The 16052-nt window shown below is 34.7% G+C and overlaps 3 protein-coding genes across 3 annotated transcripts; 2 read left to right on the top strand and 1 right to left on the bottom strand.

The window, feature by feature from the left end:
• The first annotated feature begins 338 nt into the window (after window positions 1-338).
• Window positions 339-3001, top strand: LOTGIDRAFT_189497 (hypothetical protein). Its single transcript, XM_009056838.1, has 5 exons — window positions 339-639; window positions 846-1044; window positions 1427-1617; window positions 1899-1960; window positions 2281-3001. Exons 1-5 carry the CDS (start codon window positions 522-524, stop codon window positions 2464-2466), a joined length of 756 nt encoding a protein of 251 aa, XP_009055086.1. The 5' UTR covers window positions 339-521; the 3' UTR covers window positions 2467-3001.
• A 1522-nt stretch (window positions 3002-4523) lies between these two features.
• On the bottom strand, window positions 4524-8698 carry LOTGIDRAFT_232483 (hypothetical protein). Its single transcript, XM_009056837.1, has 8 exons — window positions 8561-8698; window positions 7664-7883; window positions 6863-7020; window positions 6648-6730; window positions 6369-6478; window positions 5526-5696; window positions 5270-5386; window positions 4524-5017 (listed from the first exon to the last, which is right to left on the bottom strand). The coding sequence occupies exons 1-8, from the start codon at window positions 8635-8637 to the stop codon at window positions 4889-4891; spliced, it is 1065 nt and encodes a 354-aa protein (XP_009055085.1). The 5' UTR covers window positions 8638-8698; the 3' UTR covers window positions 4524-4888.
• A 4276-nt stretch (window positions 8699-12974) lies between these two features.
• LOTGIDRAFT_161450 (hypothetical protein) lies at window positions 12975-15951 on the top strand (the record flags this gene model as incomplete). Its single annotated transcript, XM_009056836.1, has 7 exons — window positions 12975-12980; window positions 13621-13759; window positions 14184-14313; window positions 14670-14782; window positions 15073-15168; window positions 15429-15569; window positions 15863-15951. The coding sequence occupies 7 exons, from the start codon at window positions 12975-12977 to the stop codon at window positions 15949-15951; spliced, it is 714 nt and encodes a 237-aa protein (XP_009055084.1).
• Window positions 15952-16052: the final 101 nt, after the last annotated feature.

Raw genomic sequence — 16052 nt, 5'->3', positions numbered from 1 at the left:
AATGCTGGTAGGCAAGGTGTGCTTAATAAGTAGAGGAAACATGAAAGCACTGGCCTAGGACACACAGTAAATCCTAGCAATAGTGTTCAAGGAATAATTAATGAAAACTAAGATACTAGAATAAGCAGATTCACCTCAAAAGGTTGAAGAAAAGTAAATGAGCAATATTCTTTTTTTTTTCAGAGGAAAGTTCTGAGGGTCTGTTTCAATCTTCTGGGCTGGGAAACTCAGAATACTCAAATTTACAACAACAATATGATGACAATTACCAAATTCAACAGTATCATCAAGAAATACGAAATTACTACGCTCAACAAAATCCTAGTGCTAACAGGACTAATTTACTTGGCTCACCATTAGATAGCCCTACGCCAAAATCGGGGACTTCGTCTACAAGTGATAAATCAAGTTTACTTTCAGCCAGTGACCGCTCCACGCCATTAACAAATTTATATTCAGAAAGGAGCCAAGCAAGTAGTGCAATACATGCCGCAGAACCAACGAATCAGGTATCAGCTTTAATGTCAAGCGACAGAAATCAACCAATCAGTGGTGTAAGAAGAAGTAAAGTTCATCCGTCTGCTACTGTTGATCACCATGGTGATATATTAAACCCTGCTGTCTCATCTGCTAACCAAAGTGAGTGCCTGTATTTATTTATGTTGTAAAAAAAGTTTATTGTGATGTATGCCTTCTTTACCTTTTAAGAATCCATGAAGACATTCTTTAGTTGTTTAATGAACTTAGCAGAATACAGGAATATATTTCCCTTTGACTAAGGACAAATCTGCACAATTTGGTGCCCTGGAAAATAATGATTTTACAGTAACTGCTAATTTTTTCAGGTAATTTTCTTAGTAGTCCAGGTGCAGAAGAATTACCCCTACCTGTCGGTTGGTCAGTGGACTGGACATTACGGGGTAAAAAATATTATATAGACCATAATACCCAGACCACTCACTGGAGTCACCCCCTGGAGAAAGAAAGTTTACCAATGGGGTGGGAAAGAATTGAAAGTAAAGAACATGGAGTATTTTATGTCAAGTAAGTTTGTCACATCAGCAGCTTTTTTGCAATTTCCTTTCGATAACTACGTATGTGTCTATACGACCACAGAGGCCAGTGGCATAGTAAAACTAACATAAGGGGTTTAATGGCTGTAATGTGGAGCTGAGGGGCATCTCTGAAACAGTAGCAGTAACTGCAAATGCTTTATAAAAGCTTAGTCATTTCAGTATCTGGCAGTAGTTGGGGCATAGCATTTATTGAGGTTAATAAGTTGAATAAGAACTTCATAATAATGATGTTACTAAATTAGATTCGATATCTTGTCTATCTCTTTAAATTTGTATGTTTGTGGACCTTGACCTTAGGATTATAATTTGGATAGATACAAGTCATGTGGTTATTTAATTTTATTTTTCAGCCATATTTTAAAAACAGCTCAAACCCATCATCCTTGTTCAACATCTGTACCACGAAGTATAGTGATTAGCCAAGAAACCATGACAACACACAGCACATCACTAGGGGGAGCTGCTTTACCACAGCAACTAGAATTTCAACAACCACGTCAAACCAATGTTTTAGTGCCTGCTAACCCATATTTAAAAGAAGGTTAGATTTGCTGTGACAAAATAACACTGGAACTTTGGTGACTTAGTCAATTAGATGCTTGTTCTCTAACCAAGTGTCAGCTGTTTGACTCAGATTTTTCAACTGTTTGCTCTTTCTCAGTGATGCAGGATGGAAGTTGTTTGAAATGGTCAATAAACCAACACCCTGTGTGCTACATGCCTTGCATTTTAAAGATCCTATGAAGGAGGGAAATTGGAGGCAGTAAACAGTTTCTTTTATCCAATGAAAATATTTCATGTCTAATGTTTTGTCAATTTCAGAAATACCACCATGGCTAGTTGTGTATTTTAAAGCTCAACCTGAACATGACCATAAACTAAAGGTAAGAAGGAACCCATTATTGGCACTGTCAGGTTGAATCTCATTCATTGAAGCCTTATGAGATATCACTTCTAATATGAATTTACAAAATATCAACATATTAAGACATTAACATCTGAAAATAAAGGTCTAAGACTGTAATAATGCATGTCTCTTTACTGTCCAAAATTGAATTATTATCAATTTATTCAGTTTTCTGTGGTATGAGAAATAGTGTGTGTCTGGCACAATGTCTACATTCATGTTTCTCTGTAGTGTTATCTTGGAAGTGCCATGACAAAATGTTTATCTATCACTGATTATAATTTAATTTAATTTCAGTGGGACTTATTTCGTTTGAATGAACTGGAATATTTCGATGCATTGATTCGACGGATCTATAAACAAGAACTTGAAGAACTTGTGATGTCATATGAACGTTATAGATCAGCGTTGAATCGTGAAAAAGATCGACAAAAACAGGAACAGCAAAAACAATTGACTCAAAATATTGAAACAAAAGTGTGACAGTGAATGTCTTGACCTTTTGTCTCCTGTGACTTTTTGTGTCCTTGACCTTTGTTATCAGTTGAACCTTTGAGGTAGATTGTTGAATATTAGAACTAGTATCTTGGATATTTGGTATCTGTTGACATTTTGTGTCTTTGATCTTTGTTATCTGGTTGGGTATTAAATATTATAACAACCATATGACCCGAATAGTCCTGGACATATATATATATCATTTGACCTGAGTGTCCTTGACCTTGAATGTCTGTTTTGTGTCCTTGACCTGTGGATGTTCAATTTTTGCCAAAATCTGTGATGATTCTATTTATAGAACAAATTTTTAGAGTTATTGGAGTGCTTTCATCAGAAAAGTTTTGAAAAATTATTGATGCAATGAGTTTTAGTGCTAGATATGTAGTGCCTTGTCAAATGTATTTTTTTTTTCATGGAAGCCATTTTGACTATTTGCAATAGTTTTTGTGATAATTTTATGTTTATTAACATAGAAAAATCATTCCATTTTTATCATTATAAATAAAACATTGAATCAGGATTCTTGAATGTTTGCTTTTATTAAATTTGTGAAAAGGGTGAGATAGAAAAGTCCTGTTTATGGAGCATGAATCTATTACATTGACAACAGTTTACAATTTTGCTTTTTCCAACAATGTAAGCACACACAAAATTAGATGCTGTAGGTTCAAGAGTCAGAACAATTACAAAAACCATGACTGGTGCTTTCGAGATAAGATCTGGTGTTTACCGTTCACATATTTAAAGGACCCTATAGCTGATAACTATATAGATCTCCTTTGAATTTTTTTTTTATTTTTTAATAAAATATATTTGTATACATAATATGAAGAATTGGCTTCAATATAACAATGACAATAATGCTAAAATTTGTTCGTAATTATACATAAAATATCATAGAAATATAACATATAAAAATTTGTCTAAATATCTTTGAGCTTTTCCTTAATACATGTATTACTATAACACCAGGATCAGTATCCCTTTTAGAGAATCCATATAGCTGTTGATGCTTATTTGGTTTATCAAATACAAAAATTGGTAAAATAAATATTCAGAATTAGTGTTTCTGCATAGCCGGACAATAAACATAATTTACAAATTTTCTGGCAATAGGCCCAAGACTACAAAAAGTCATACAACATTTCTGACATGGCCACCTTTATCCAAAAATTATAAAAACTTTCGATGTAGAATATAAACCTTAACATGAATTTTTCAATCAAATTTTTAGGAGACCAAATTGAAAATTTAACATAACACAACATTTTATGGTAGAAATTTTATACGAGATCGTTGAAAATACTGGAGAATTGAAACAAAGAATTGAGCAAAGTAAAAAAAAAAATACTATTTCTCAATTTAAAAATAAAGATTGAAAAAATACCCATATATTATATATTAAATTTATAAACAGTTATTAATTTCTTAAATAAAATAATATAGTCAAGTATTTATGAATATGTAGGTACGATTCTAAACATGAACATGCTTAGTCGAATCTGATTTTTGGTAGAAAATAGTAATAAACAAGTTAGACCATTATTATTTTTATTCATACTTAAACTACCTACTTAACAAAAATTAGTCTGTTCATGTTTATGACTTGAATTGAAACGTGATGTACATAAATATTTCTCTTGACTATATTAATATTTGGAAATTTAACATGATTCATATCTTAAAAGAAAAAAAGAGTAAAATGACATCGATTCAAAAAATATTTTTGTAAGAGCACTAACAAAAGCGACATTACACAACAAAACAACATTAATAGAGAGTAATAACATAAATGATAAAAAAAAATAAATGAGGTTTGAAGTTTAAATAATTTCACAGACATGCTTTTTGGAGAAATTAATCAAATTTGTTAACATTTGTAATATTGAAGGTAGCTATGAAAATTAGTGCAACATCAGGACATTTTGTGGCAACATTCTGACATGACTGGCAAATTTATGCCCTAGTTATACCCAATGTCCACTGTTGAATCTATGTAGTGTTTAGTCAGTTGCTCTTTCATAAACCCTCAACCCTTAATTAACATGATCACCTTATTGGTCAATCACCAAAATGATTCACTCACTAAAATTGATTTAAATGATTGATCTATCAGATTGCAATATCTCCTAAAACTAAATTTCATCTCAGTTTATTGGATATGAGCTTCAGACCTTAGACTATTGGATTTCATTGTAAAGAATACATGTTAAAACTCCTTTCTAGTTTTCATTAGTTGTTGAAACTACAGGTATCTGATGCATGAATTATTAGGTTAGAAAACAATAATCGGACGTAAAACTTCTCTATGTTCTTAAGTTACTAAACCTTTTCAAAATTAATACCTCAAATCCCTGTTGAAGAAACAGTTTATGTTACTTTGGTTCTTAAGACAACCGACATTGAGTTATGGCCCTTTTATCCTCACGGTTTTAGTTTGTTTATCTCGAACAACTGGATGTGAATCGGATGATTCTGTGCTACCCGTATTAGACTGGACAATCTCAGCAACCTGTGATCTTTCTACTAGATAAGACTGGAAAACAAGAAAAAAAATATCTTTCACATTTATGATCAATTTTATTTCGAGTTATTTTTGTCTCAATTAATCTATTCAAGATTTTAAGAAGCCACATCAACTGTTTAACAAACTTTAAATTTCAAAAGGTTGGATAATCAAACTCTTTTCTATTCTAAAATACTACACGAGTATTCACCCCACAGAATGCTCGTTTGTTTTAAATAACAAAAAAATAAAGATTTTATTTCAACACACTGAAATATTTACCTCAATTCGTTTTAATTTTTCGTCTATATCAACTTTATCAGCTGGCAGGTCTAAGATTTTCCTGCATTTCTCGTAAATATTATCTATCGACATATAAATCACTCCTAGATTGGTTCTCTGAAAAAATAATATGCAGTTTTACATACTACTTCTACTTTCAGAGTTCTGTTCAGCACTGGACTAGCGAAGTGAACTTCTCTACAACTCTACATTTGATTGATGTTCTGATTTATCAAAAAATGTCATAAAAAGTCACCTTCTTTCTTAAAGCTCCTTTTGATAAAAGAAATTCTTGTTCTTTCCGTTGATTTAAAGTGGTTTTATTTTCTTCTGATGTTTTGAGATGAGCAAGCTCACTGTTAAATGAAACTTTTCGTTTATTATGATCCTGTCGGATATTTTCTAACTTGGTTTTCTTCAGTTCATACTGGAATAAAACACATTTGATAGCGATGAAATAAAACCTTACATCATCTCCACAATTATGGCTTGAAAATTTCACCGTTTGTGTTTGATTGGTGTTTCTGGGACATAACCTAGATTTAAGTGATGCTTGGTGTTTCTGGGACGTAAATGAAATGAATGGAGTTTTACGTCCTACTTTTCTGCAATATAAGGGTAAAAGAAAAGGTGCCATGCAGGGTGCCATGAGGGAAATTTTTCCAGGACAGCAGTTTAGCCTGCTCCTTTTTTTTCGATTTCCAACTGTCGAGGGATCTTTAACGTGCACAGCCTGTTGCAGGTGTAGGTGTTTCTGGCATGTAACCTAGAATTAAGTGATGCTTGGTGTTTCTGGGGCGTAACCTAGAGTTAAGTGATGCTTGGTGTTTCTTGGATGTACAATGTCTACAGTTCAGCTAAGATAGATGTGTCAAATTCCTGTAGTCTTAACATCCTAGTTTTTTAACCCTTTGAACACAATATTTAAATAAATTGTAAAGCAATGTACTCTGAATTCAATGTAGCATAACCTTAAGCATATTGTGTCACTTAGTATTGACTGCTTCAAAGAGGACTAAGGTATATCATGAGGTTGGTATAGGTATGCTTATATTAATAGAGTTAAGCTTAACTAATGTTGCGACAGCATGAAACAAACCTCGTCCTCCATGTGGCCTAATTTATCAACGATATCTTTATTAGCTTCATATAATGTTCGATGTCTCATCATTAACCCTTTTACTTTATCTTCTGATGATGTGATGTAGTCTGAAATAGATGAAATGGCATTAACAATCCTTTATTTCTTAATGCCACCTTGTCTATCAAACATTAGGAGCCATGATGAAAGGGGTGTTTTGTTGACAAACTTAAGTACAAAGAGAACATTATTATCTATATGGACTGAAAGGAAAGCTGTGATTAAAGCATGACTTACCTTCAGGCATAGCTTCCACCACAGCCAATAAATAGGTTTCATATTTTTTATATTGAGTTAACAATTTCTGTAAATATCTGTGTCTACAAAACACCAAAAAATCTTGATCTGTTATCTAATGACTCTTATTATATAATATAAATTAAAAGCTGCTTTGCTCATCTTAAAACATTGGAGGAAACCAGAATCATTTTGAAATTTTTGCCAACACTTACCTTTGTTTAACCTTTTCTAATTGTTCCTGTAACTCTTCTAATTCTGATTTCTTTCGATCTCGTAACCTCACTTCCTGTTGATATTTCTGTATCGCTCGTCGTTGTTTTATTTCATTTTCTTCGATAAATTTTTCAAACTTTGCCACTCTGTCTTTCATCTGAAGTATAATTTTGTTATGTTACCTGATTTTACCTGAAAAAAGCATCTTGTCGTTGCTCTGGAACAACAACCTAAGACAGACCACAAACTTGAAGAAATTGTTTGATACATTCAAATATTAGAAAAAAAACTAATTTTATATTCTACATAGCTAATAATGTTCTTGTTTAGTAAATTGACCTGAAATGGCTTGACCTAAAGACTGGATAGTAAGAGGATTAATAACAAGGGGGATTATTCCGGTTATAATCTTATTATCAACTATTATTACTGACTTATTGACTTAAAACCTTTAAAGGGATATGATCACTCCATTATTGTTTTAAAAGCTTGTCAGAATGAAATGTCTGCAGTTAAATAGACATTGTGACTGCCTTTGACTTTCCAGGCTTGTCGGCCTAATAGCAGATGGTGTAGAGATAAGGACACTCAACAAAAGTTTAATATATGTAGGCTTATGTAAATAATCAGTATCGGAGCCAAGCCCCAAAAAAAACAAAAATTACAAATCTAGTTGAAATATGCTTCTTTTTTTAAAAAAGAAAACTCTTGAAATTGGATAAAATGCAGATTTTTAAAAAATAGTTAATGGTCACTCCAAATACAAAGTTCTGTAGCCACCACTGTAAGTAATGTCATACCCGTTGCTGTTTTTTCTGAACTTCAATCCTACGCTTTTCGCATGCTTCCATACGCTCTTTGAATTCTCGTCGTTTGGCTTCAAGTTCAGCATCAACCTTATCTATCTCCACCTCCTGTTTTAACAGGAGAGTTCGTTGATGTGTGTTGGAACTAGATTCAAGAAGACGATGTCCCTTTTCTTTAACAACTGGAATTTGTACAATATCATCTTCATCTTCTCTAAAATATAAGAAAGTAAAACTATAAAAGGTCAAAAAGACAAGGATTATACTGCTCTTCAACTGATATTTGAACGCCGAACTCAGAACTATAAGTAGAGCCTTCCAGGCCTTTAGCTAGCCCAGAGTCTCAGGAGGGGCCAACATCTTTTAAGTGGGTTCAACTTGACGACTCAACAAGTTATTAAAGTCATCTAAATGTGCCCCCCCCCCCTCCCTACGGGCCTGGAGCTTTCTGAAACCAGCCGGGTTGGATATGCCTATCCTTCTGGAATACCTGATGCCACTCCATGGCTTTTCTAACTAGGCATTCATTTCAGGTTGACAAAAACAATTTGTAACAATTCATTGGTACTGTATAATAAAGTGTAATAATATTAATTATTGCATGTAGTGATCGTTAACATTATTTTAAGGGTTATAATTATATCAGAGGTTTTGAATTGGAGTAATCTCTTTGCAATTCATCTAACACAATTTGATACTAAGTTGCTCTCTGCATCACATTGTCTGCATATTGATAAATTTAAAGGCATTTAATGTACACACCGTATCTAATAAGTCTACATTTTACTCATAAATTACAGCTCGCAATCATTAAACATACAGTCATCATAACATATTAACACAAGTTGTTACAAGATATAAATAATTAAAACAATGTTTATAAGTTTTTACCTGGCATGTAATTGAGTCACGAAAACATTTCTTTTCGGTGGATCGAGATCCAGTTTATAATTCTTAGTCGCTGCCATTTTGGATTCATTCAGTCCTCAAATCCTTTTAAATTATTGAGAAATTCGCCATGATTATTTTTGCCCACAAGAAATCCCGTTATTGGCCGCCATGTCAAAACAAATCTCATGAGCTTTCTTCACCTCCTTGGAGATTTGTCACGTGATTAGAGTAGGTCATGTGACTGGTCCAGGTGGACTGTTATGAAGTACCGTTATACCTGAATACATAATTATTGATGTTATTTTATTGCGTACATATATTTGGAATTTTAAAATTGCTGGAAGCATGAAGGTAGATTTCTGGTGAATCTTAAAGGGATTGAAAGGGTTTTTCTTATCGTTGTAAATGTATCTGTGACACTTTTTGCGTCTTCTCCAACTCACAGCATTCCGATTTCCTATCCGATCTTTTCGGTTCCTGTAATTCCAGAAAAAGCTCGAATAAAGTACATGTATAGTCTAAGAGTCACGAAATTTTTTCATTTATACACCTGATCATAATTGCTAATAAAGTCAACATATTGTCAAGCATTAAGGGAGCATTTGGTGTCGAAACATTAGAAAGTAATGTCCCCATTTTCTGTTTTTTTTTAACATGCATATTTCTTATTTTTTTTTTAATTGGAAAGAGTTCAATTTAAGTGATGCCGCATCAGATCGCCATTTTTAAAGTCCTTTTTGCAATCTAATATTTCTTATGATTAGCTAAAATTAGAATATTTTACGACGATCTGCGAATCAAAATCAAATTATATATTTTTTATGAGAACTTTTGTTAAGTCTAGACTGTCTCTCTATGTAAAGAACCCTGGAATGTTTCTAGATCCATGGTATCCTTTTATGATTATGATTCTGGAATGCGAATTTAAAGTTTTCATTTAAAAGATCGTTTTACATATGTTTTACTTCAGGGGAGAGAATTCTCTACAATTTTATTTGTTGACCACTGAGGCTAATTGTAAAAAAAATTAAATACAAATTCGGTCCTTAGAGAATGGGACTTAAGGTCAGAGTTATGGAAGATTTAGTTCCATCATAAGTCTTCGGAGTACTGATATTCGAAGCATTGCATGGAGGTACATTATATACCTTTCAATGTAAAAGATTTAATCCTACCTTCTAAGTTCACTTTGTCACTGCTACACCATTCTGCTAATCATCTCAACATAAACTGGTAGGCTCTAAATGCTTCGCTCTATCTGATACCAACTCGTTGACTGCATAGCTTCCTTCCTTCTCGTTCTTCGTCTGTTTTCCTTTCCTTACCTGTCTTCATAATTTCTCTTGTACTTCCCTTCCCTTCTCCTATCCATCACACAATGTATATCATCTTTTCCCGCAAGTCTCTTCTCTTCTTGATCTGCATCCCTTTGACTCTTAAGCCTTCTATCTCTTCTTTCCCTTTCTTATACCATCTCCAATGTGATGCTACTCCTCTCTACTACCCTCTCGATAAGTAAAGCTACAATTTGCTATCCAATATTATTTAATCATGACGACATGCAAAGAGAATTGTGGCTAAATCTAGTCTCGCTTAGAAGTATAATTATTAAATTTATTTTGATTCTTTCAAAGGTATTACTGCTGTTCCTGTCACTGTCTACTTGTATTGGCCCCACTATTAGTCTCTCGTCACTCCCTGACTGTCTACAATGTTATCATTATGCCGAAAATTCTCTTCAAGATCTTCTTAATGTGATTCTAAGTAAGTTATCTCATAATCTCACTTTAATGTAAGCTTATCAGTTATACAGGTAGCGTAAATTAAGATCTTTCATAAAGTAGAAGTCCGACCCCATAAAAATGATCGGTGTTGCTATCTAAGTAAAAGTAGGTATACTGCAACATCTGATGCCATTGTACTACCGAGTTTGTCACCTGAGCATAGACATAGGGTCCAGGTATATAATGATGTATATTTGTATCTCCAGATATTGGGGTAGTAGGGGACTGTAAAGAGGTATGTCAGTATTTACCAACCCCCACCCAGCAGACGGGCTGTCAATTATATTGTAGTAGATCTGGTATAACTTCCTTCGTCTCGGCTGTCACAAAGTAAGTAACCCTACCCCCACCTACCCCCCCCCCCCCTCCCCTCTAAAAAAAAATAGTACAAAACAGGCTAGGGTTGCGTTTTCAATGTGTTTTGGGGAATTTGACAGCGATTCTATATATTTCTGTGAGCTAATCAATCAATGTGGTTTTAAAGTTGATGGTGATGCTGAAATCAAGCTTGCCAAATTTAACTTAGGTGAGTCTGCACAGTCTCTACGATACCAGTAGATACTTGGGAGATGGGGTGGAATGTACTGATACAGGTAATGATGATATCTGGTGGGATGTTTTAGTCACACCAACCGAATCCAGGTTCACCTAAATGCTTACCACTGTAAAAGTTGTAGGGTTCCTCTAATGGAAATCATCTGGAAGTATATATAAGATTTATTACTCTCGGACTACACTGCTTTCTGAATTGAATTTTGGCAATCATTTTCATATGAACTGAATTATCAATTACAAAATACTGCTGAGAGTCCAAGATTGCCTTTGGGTTCAACCACTGTAAAAGTTGTAGGGTTCCTCTAATGGAAATCATCTGGAAGTATATATAAGATTTATTACTCTCGGACTACACTGCTTTCTGAATTGAATTTTGGCAATCATTTTCATATGAACTGAAATATCAATTACAAAATACTGCTGAGAATCTTAGATTGCCTTTGGGTTGATGAAAACTCGCCGTGTATCGTACATGGGTATTTTTATCTATAATATTGTTTATATATCGAAATTTAGATCCACCTGGAATTAGCATAGTTTTTGACACAATCAAAGGTACTGGAGCTGGGGAAATCCAGCTTGAAGTAATGCAGGATGGTGGTAATGTTCCAAAAGGTGGGTTCCCATCGGACACTTTCTCTTTTTCAACATAAATAAAAATCTCTGTGCCTTTAATAAATTTAAACGACATTCACTTCTGATTTAACGTGTTTTTTAAAACACAGACGAACCAAACATCCAACTTAAAGGACTTGGGCAGCTGGGGCTCTTTTTATCAGGCAAAGTATCTGGTTGAGGTTTCAGATCCATTTTCCATTGTTGTAGCTTTGGATTATCCAATAACGGAGACGGCCTCGGGTCAACATGAATATACAATACCACTCAATAATCGAGACTGTATGAAAGATTCTCTTCAGCTTTCAACAGGCAAATACAACATTAAAATCTGTAAGTCTTAAAGTAACCGTCTTTTAATACTGTATACTATTTTGAATTAATAAGATAAAATGGGGTTTTAGGTTCTATTGATCTTTGCCTTGTTGAAATAATGATATGAGAGAGGTTTTTACTTCTATTGTTTTGATTCTTGTTTGGGCTATGTAATGAAATGAAGTTTGGTGTCCTCCTTATCTATATCTTATTGAGCTAACGTGTTCTCAAAATCTTATTGGGCTGATGAAATGAAATGCAGTGTTATGTCCATTATTACTGAACTTTATAAAAGATAATTGAATTGAACCAGATTCTTTCGCCATACTGTTCTGTATTAAAATTTATCGTGAACGACTTGTGGGTTTTATTGTTCACAGCGTTTCTACAATTTACATTTTGAAATTATTATTCTATTTCAGCTGTCTGTTCGTGTAAATGTGGTTCACATCATCCAAACAGTCAGATTTACGATTCTAAAAAATCCACTATCACTGTACCTGAATAAAGTTATCTGTTAGACTACATCGTATTGGCAGTCTATCATTAGAAAAACGAGTTCGAATCCTCGACTTAATCCTAGAGTTGGAGTATTTCAGTCAAACGGTAGCTACTTAGACGGGGATTAGATGATACCTCGGAATGGCTATGTGCGGGTTGAAGATTTTTTATTAAAAAGGAGTCGGCAAATATTGTTTCCTGGCCAAATCTTTCTTATTTCATACGGGTAGATTATCCACCGCGTAGCTCTTTACTTTTATACTCCAACCGTCACAATTTGTCGAAATCGTCAGTCGTATTTTATTCATCAGTCGTGGTCGAGTTTTGTTTCAACTATTTGAAAACCCTTATACAAGCACCATAAAACACGGTGCTCACTACTTAAATTGTTTTTTTTTAATAAATGAATTGATTTATTTGCATAGTAGTTGAAAAATCAGTCACAATCTACTGGAGCCAGTTACAATTTCATTTTGTGACTGACTTCAGGGTCTAGCCAGAATAATTCTTATGATGTAGACCAGGACAAGACAGATAAAATGTTTTTGGCTAATCTTCAACTGACATTTCAGATGTGTTGATAAGACATTCTACCCTACAAGTTGTAAACAACTAGGTCAAACATTTCGACATTGTTCATAGCAATGAAGGTAAGTAGTTATAAATACCATCTTGAGTTTAATTCATTACTTTAAATCTGTCTTCACGGCGGGACACACTCGCCCTTCAGAATACATAAGCCCATTTACACGAGGACAGTCTGCTAGGTCGCAATTTCAGTGAAGCCTTGGCAACCAAGACGTGGTTGTAACCATCTGTCGGCATACACTGCTGAACCTGGGTCCAATTCGACCCTAGTGAAGACTGGAGTCGGCAACCCGAGTGCGTCCCCGGAGTCGACTCTCGGAGTTTCCGTCGTGTGAACAACTGCCCCCGGGTCGACCCTTGGTGGGCCCAGGGATTTTACCCTCGTGTAAACGGCCCTATGCCACTAATTCTGGACTGAGTATTCCCTTTGTCAAGCCCCTATTCTCCTCCCACGAGTCCTCTTAAAACGTTATCGTCCCGCAATTTACCAAGAATCGTATTTTTTAACACATTTAGATTCCGTCGGGTAAAAAAAAGAAATCGGCCAGTGAGCTTCAACAACAAATGTTAAAAAAGATATGTGACTTGATGGTTGTTTTGATTGAATTTAAGAGCTGACATTGACAATTTTCACCGGGTATAACATATGCCCTACAGTTTCCCAAGCGAGTTTTTGTCCTTGTACTCTTGAATTTCTTTTAGGTTCTTTATCTGATAGCGTTTACTTCCTGTATATATCATTCTATTCAGCATGTCATTCACAAACGAGATGATGAAGATTGTAACTTCTGCGTCCAAGTTGTCCGTAAACCACTTCCGGTTTGGTTTGAATTTGTACAAAGTAAGTCCAGAAGTCAGTGCTCGTACGAGACTACGTTTTAATCACCAACTAAGATTAAGACCGCCCGGTATTCCTTCAAATTCAATCATTTTGTCCGATTTATGACGATCCTATCATCCATGATATAATACCATATTGACGCAACTTTACTTCCGGTTGGGCCCTTCTGTCCAACCAACGGGTTAAAGAAATGCTCTATGGTCATCTCACGACAAAATAATCATCACTACGTATAGGCCTACTTTCAACTTATTTGTCAGTTTTGGTCAATCAGAACTATGCTCCTTTTCCTAGTGTCAATTTGATCACCCAAGTGGTGGATCCGAACATTTAGGAGGAGAGGGAACTTGTACGTCTCTCATATAAACTTCATCAATGGGAACAAAGAATATTATGTATTGAAACTGTATTGTAATGGTTTTAGATACAACTATAAAACCGGAAGAGACCTGTACCACTTTCTGTAGTCAACTTCCAGATATCAGATCGGCACTTGTCTGTGATTTATACTGCCCTCAGTATCAACTACATAATTTCATAGACTTTATAAAAGGGTAAATATTCCAACCGTTCTGCCCTTATCTTACCGTCTTGTTTTAGGGCAGATTTTCCAAGCTTCTTCCAGAACTATGACAATTAGCTTTATTTGACAACTCTTTAGCTTAAATAATATATCCAGTCACACACGCGGGCTAACTTTCTAATCTTCGAAAATATGTCCTGACATCAGCTATTTTATCATTCAATCCAAGAAGCCCTCAGATATGTAAACATCTGGTTTCTCTCTCTACCAATTTATCCAAGTCAACTACAGTTTCCTCATTTGATTGCAACCGTTTATTTTGTATGTGTACTTCCCGATCGCTAAATAAATATTGATAATATAACAAATGGACTATTATTTAAATAGGTCTTACAATGACCCTATCTTCTACTGTCAACAAGCTAAAGAATGTTTTGGACAAGATGGTGGTATGGTGCATGTTGTCAATGCTACACTCTTCCCTAACAATGGAAGCGAAGGTACGTCAGATGTTATTCCCTGTATATCTTTTTACCTTGGGAGCCAATCTGTCGACTGCATTCCCTTAAATGATCTTTCCTGGATCATCTTACTTACACGTCAATTGTGAACACTGCTCTAGGTTATGATACGTTTACCAACACAGTTGCTGAGTAGCATCGAGTGTTCTGGTATTCATGGAGGATCTTAAATTCCTCTGGATTAAGATCTGACAACATCGGAGTCATGTCAACCCGTAGATTCATCAGCATCCAAGAGATGTATTGATCTTGGTCTTTTTCTTTTGTAGTTTACAGATTTTTAGAATTAAGATATGAGATCACCAAACCTATTAATCCGGGACAGTATAAGATTATGGTGAAAACTGTCGATGGGTTCCCTGTCCGTAAGTTCTCGATAAAAAAAAGTTTCCTATGGCTTTTTGAGCAGGTGCTGCCAATCAAATAGTGCCATTACAAAGATTATAGTCTTCGATTGATCAGGAGGTTAGAGCTTTGGAATCTTCCCTTGACGTAGTTTGCTGGATCACGTTAAACAAATGGTTGTCGTGGGTTCTAATCGCGGTCATTTACTCATTATTTCAGTTGTGAATCTAATTTGTATAGTTGTTTCTTTCTTTTCTTTTTCTTTTTTGTTTTGATTCAGATATGGAGAGTATCAACACTGTAACAGATCCAGGCTTATATGCTGTACAGTTTTTCATACAAACATCTAGATCGGCTTCCTGTCACCCTGAAGTCAAACCGTGTGAGACTTGGGTACCAGGTCGCTATGTTGTAGACTACAGTAAGTATAAACACTTCAACATTTCTCTATCCAATCTCGGGTGCTCTTTAAAGGGGTATGGACGCTGATGCTATTCAGCAATTTTAATAAAGCCCAAAAAAGTAGAACATAAAACTTCTATTTATTTTAGTAGATCAAATGAGATAAAGAAAAGTAAGACATAAACCTCTTTTCAAGAGATGAAAATATTAAGGTTACAAAATTAAAACGCAAAACTCCATTTCGTTAGTAAGAGTTAATTGAACAAATCATCTTGCAAGTTTTAATATCAATTGATAAATTTTCGTTTCCAGAATTATGTGGGTACGAGTGTGACAGTAAGGCACCGACAAGAGAGGATTATTTCCAGGGTCAAGAAAGTTTCATTATTGACCAAGTGTGAGTTCAGGGTCATGGTTTGTTTTAAACCCACATTACACACACTCACGTATAGATACATATTCATAGGATAACCGGGAGGATGTTTTCAGAGATATTGTTACT

The sequence above is a fragment of the Lottia gigantea genome, assembly GCF_000327385.1.
Source record: "Lottia gigantea unplaced genomic scaffold LOTGIsca_29, whole genome shotgun sequence".
NCBI classification, from domain to species: domain Eukaryota; kingdom Metazoa; phylum Mollusca; class Gastropoda; family Lottiidae; genus Lottia; species Lottia gigantea.
Note: the sequence above shows the minus strand (reverse complement) of the source record. Positions and strands in the feature narration are given on the sequence as shown.

Coding starts and splice junctions, on each gene's coding strand:
- LOTGIDRAFT_189497 (XM_009056838.1), top strand. CDS start 522: ATGTCAAGCGACAGAAATCAACCAATCAGTGGTGTAAGAAGAAGTAAA. Junction 1,045..1,426: donor CATGGAGTATTTTATGTCAA/GTAAGTTTGTCA, acceptor TTTATTTTTCAG/CCATATTTTAAAAACAGCTC. Junction 1,618..1,898: donor TAACCCATATTTAAAAGAAG/GTTAGATTTGCT, acceptor TGTCAATTTCAG/AAATACCACCATGGCTAGTT.
- LOTGIDRAFT_232483 (XM_009056837.1), bottom strand. CDS start 8,637: ATGGCAGCGACTAAGAATTATAAACTGGATCTCGATCCACCGAAAAGA. Junction 7,884..8,560: donor GTGACTCAATTACATGCCAG/GTAAAAACTTAT, acceptor CTTATATTTTAG/AGAAGATGAAGATGATATTG. Junction 5,697..6,368: donor TAGGCCACATGGAGGACGAG/GTTTGTTTCATG, acceptor GTTTTATTCCAG/TATGAACTGAAGAAAACCAA.